Source organism: Brassica napus, chromosome C4 (assembly GCF_020379485.1).
Source record: "Brassica napus cultivar Da-Ae chromosome C4, Da-Ae, whole genome shotgun sequence".
NCBI classification, from domain to species: domain Eukaryota; kingdom Viridiplantae; phylum Streptophyta; class Magnoliopsida; order Brassicales; family Brassicaceae; genus Brassica; species Brassica napus.
The window spans coordinates 25,833,209-25,835,905 of record NC_063447.1 but is presented as its reverse complement, the minus strand read 5'-3'; the positions used below and the strand labels follow the sequence as shown (position 1 = coordinate 25,835,905).

The window sequence follows — 2,697 nt, the reverse complement described above, 5'->3', positions numbered from 1 at the left end:
CATTACCAGTATCATCTCTCCCAATCTCTCCAGCCTGTACACATCTTAACATCAGAGTTCCGGCCCCACCATCTCCAGAAGATAGAAGGAACTACTACTAGACTCCGGTCAAACACGAAGGAATCGATCCTCACCTGGGTTCAGAATGAGTTCCGGCTTGAGTGGAACCCAGGATAGCAAGTTCAATGGAACGGGGTTCTGCCTAAGGGGAGCCTGCTGAGAATGAGCAACCCCGGTTGACTTGAGTGCACAGGTTATTCTCCGACTTCGATGACGAAATCGAAAAATAAGGGGCAAACTGTTGGGGAAAAATACCCCGATATCATTTCCTCCAGCGTCCAGGAAGGACCCAGACCCTCGGGTCCCCGATAAGGGAACGCTCCAGGTCCCCGCTGGAAGGAACCCCGAGCTCGGTCCCTGGAACCGAGCTCCCTTCCAAAAAATGGAAAAATTCCGACAAGGAAAGTCTTCCATATTTCCGAATATGGAAGAGTTTAACCTAATGAAACCGACTCCTAGACGACTAAATAAGAGCTACTAAAACCCTAAAGCAAGGGATCGACTTCTCCAAGACTTAGAGGCTAGAGCTAGACGGCTAGAATTAGGGTTCTTCTTCAATACCTTGTAACCCCGTTTATTCTTGTTGTTCTATCTAATAAAACGTCTCTTCAAGTCTTTCTCTTCATTATTCTCTCAAATCCTTATGAAATACCTACAAGCATCCTCAAATACATTCGGTTTACCGGCTTGTCCATCGTTCCGTAGTACTCACAAAGAGCCTACACAAAAATCCCCTAACAATAGGTATAACATTATGACTAGCAATATAGCTGAACAACTTAACAAGGCGTTGTTGGAGGGTAGGGGAGCTGCTATAGTGGAGTTGGTAACATTCATTCAGAGAATGATGACCAGGTGGTTCTGTGCGAGAGGTAAGAAGGCAGAGAAACACAGAGGTTTGGTGAGCGTGGAAGTGGACAAACAGATGACGAAGAACATGGAAACTGTTAGAGGCAGCAAGATAAATGCAGTTAATAGCTGGAGCAGTCGGATTGTGGGGAAGTTTGGCAGATCAGACAAGGTAATGCTAGCTGAGAGAAAGTGTAGTTGTAAGTATTTTGATAATATCAAAATACCTTGTGGGCATGCTATGCTTGCAGCTGATGGTGTTGGTGTGCCTCACGACACATTGTGTGGGCATTGGTACAAAATGACCGTGTGGAGGGAGACATACTCAGGTGTTATCAGCCTCCAGGGTGATCCAAGGGATGTTGATATACCTGAAGAAGTCAGCAGTATGATTCTGTACCCGCCAAATACAAAGAGACAACTAGGAAGGCGCCGCAAAACACGTATACCATCGACAGGGGAGATACATGTGAGTTTTAATAATATCTTCTTCTTTTTTTGAATTGAATGTTAAATTTAATTCAAAAGAAAAAATCCTTTGCTTTACATCAAATGTAACTTTTCTAAATTGCAAAATAAAATTCATCTCCTTTCTATAAACTTCATCTTGTGCTGAACCAATAGCTCATTCCTTCTTAAAACTCTTTATCTCCTTTCATCCTTATAATGGAGAATTTGTTCCTCATGTTTTTTTCAATCAGTTTGATCAACAAACTCACTGGCGAGGAGACTTCCCCATGTCTTCTCCTGTTTCTCTTTCTCCAAATGGTGTGTACAGCTGTTTGAAGAACATATCTCACCGTGAACAGCTTGATCTTCCCCTGAGAATGATCCAAAGCCACTCTTATTATACCTCTCCAGCTCGAAGTGTATTGAATACCCATAACTCCCTTCATCAAAGTCTCCCACAACTGAGAAGAATATGGGCAATCAACAAATAAATGAGTCAATGTCTCATGCGGATTTTGGCAAAGCATACAAGCCGTATTAACACTGCCACTCCATCTACTCATTCTTTCACCAGTTGGGAGCCTTTCATGCATTGCAGTCCATAGAACAAAGGAGAATTTTGGTGTTGCGTGCTTAAACCAAGCCATCTTATGCCAGTAGCAACTCTTGTACTTCATCCTTATCACTTGCCAAGTCTCCTTCGCTGAGAAAGAGTTTCTATAAACTCCCTTTCCATTTTTCCATAATGAGACATCTTCTTTATCTATTAGATTGGCTTTGTAGCTTTCTATCTCAGCTTCCACTCGATTAAAAATTGGAAACCGATGAAACCTTCTTCTGTGTCTGATACACTCTTCCACTCTTGCATTTATGGAGATTACCAAATCAATTTAACCTCTGTCGTTTAAAAGATCTTTCAAGGAACCCAACTGCGACCACGACTCATGCCAAAACGAAGTTTTCGTACCATTCTTTACTTCCACTCTGTATAGCTGTTTTGCCACTTCTCTGCACTTTAGGATCTTTTTCCACATCCAAGAGCCTGCTTGCGTTGTTTCTTTAATTGACCACAGTGATCCCTTCCTTATCAAGTAAGCCTTTATCCAATTAACCCAGAGAGTATCTGCTGAGAGGATTCTCCATATTTGCTTTAAACTGCAAACAAGATTCACTTCTTTCAATCTTCTCACTTCCAGACCACCATCTTGCTTAGGCCTACACACGTCTGCCCAAGAAACTCTAGCTTTCTTCCCATTTAGATCCGGTCCAGACCATAGGAACGCATAGCAGAGTCTTTCAACTTCCTTGATACAAGCACTAGGGAGTCTGAATGCCGCC

General features: G+C 42.6%; 1 protein-coding gene across 1 annotated transcript; it reads left to right on the top strand.

Moving 5' to 3' along the window:
• Positions 1–814: 814 nt before the first annotated feature.
• LOC106393065 lies at positions 815–1,411 on the top strand. The gene has a single exon (XM_013833816.2). It carries the CDS (start codon positions 815–817, stop codon positions 1,409–1,411), a length of 597 nt encoding a protein of 198 aa, XP_013689270.2.
• The last annotated feature ends 1,286 nt before the right edge of the window (positions 1,412–2,697 follow it).

Excerpts from the sequence above, each read along its gene's own strand:
- LOC106393065 (XM_013833816.2), top strand. The coding sequence starts at position 815 with ATGACTAGCAATATAGCTGAACAACTTAACAAGGCGTTGTTGGAGGGT.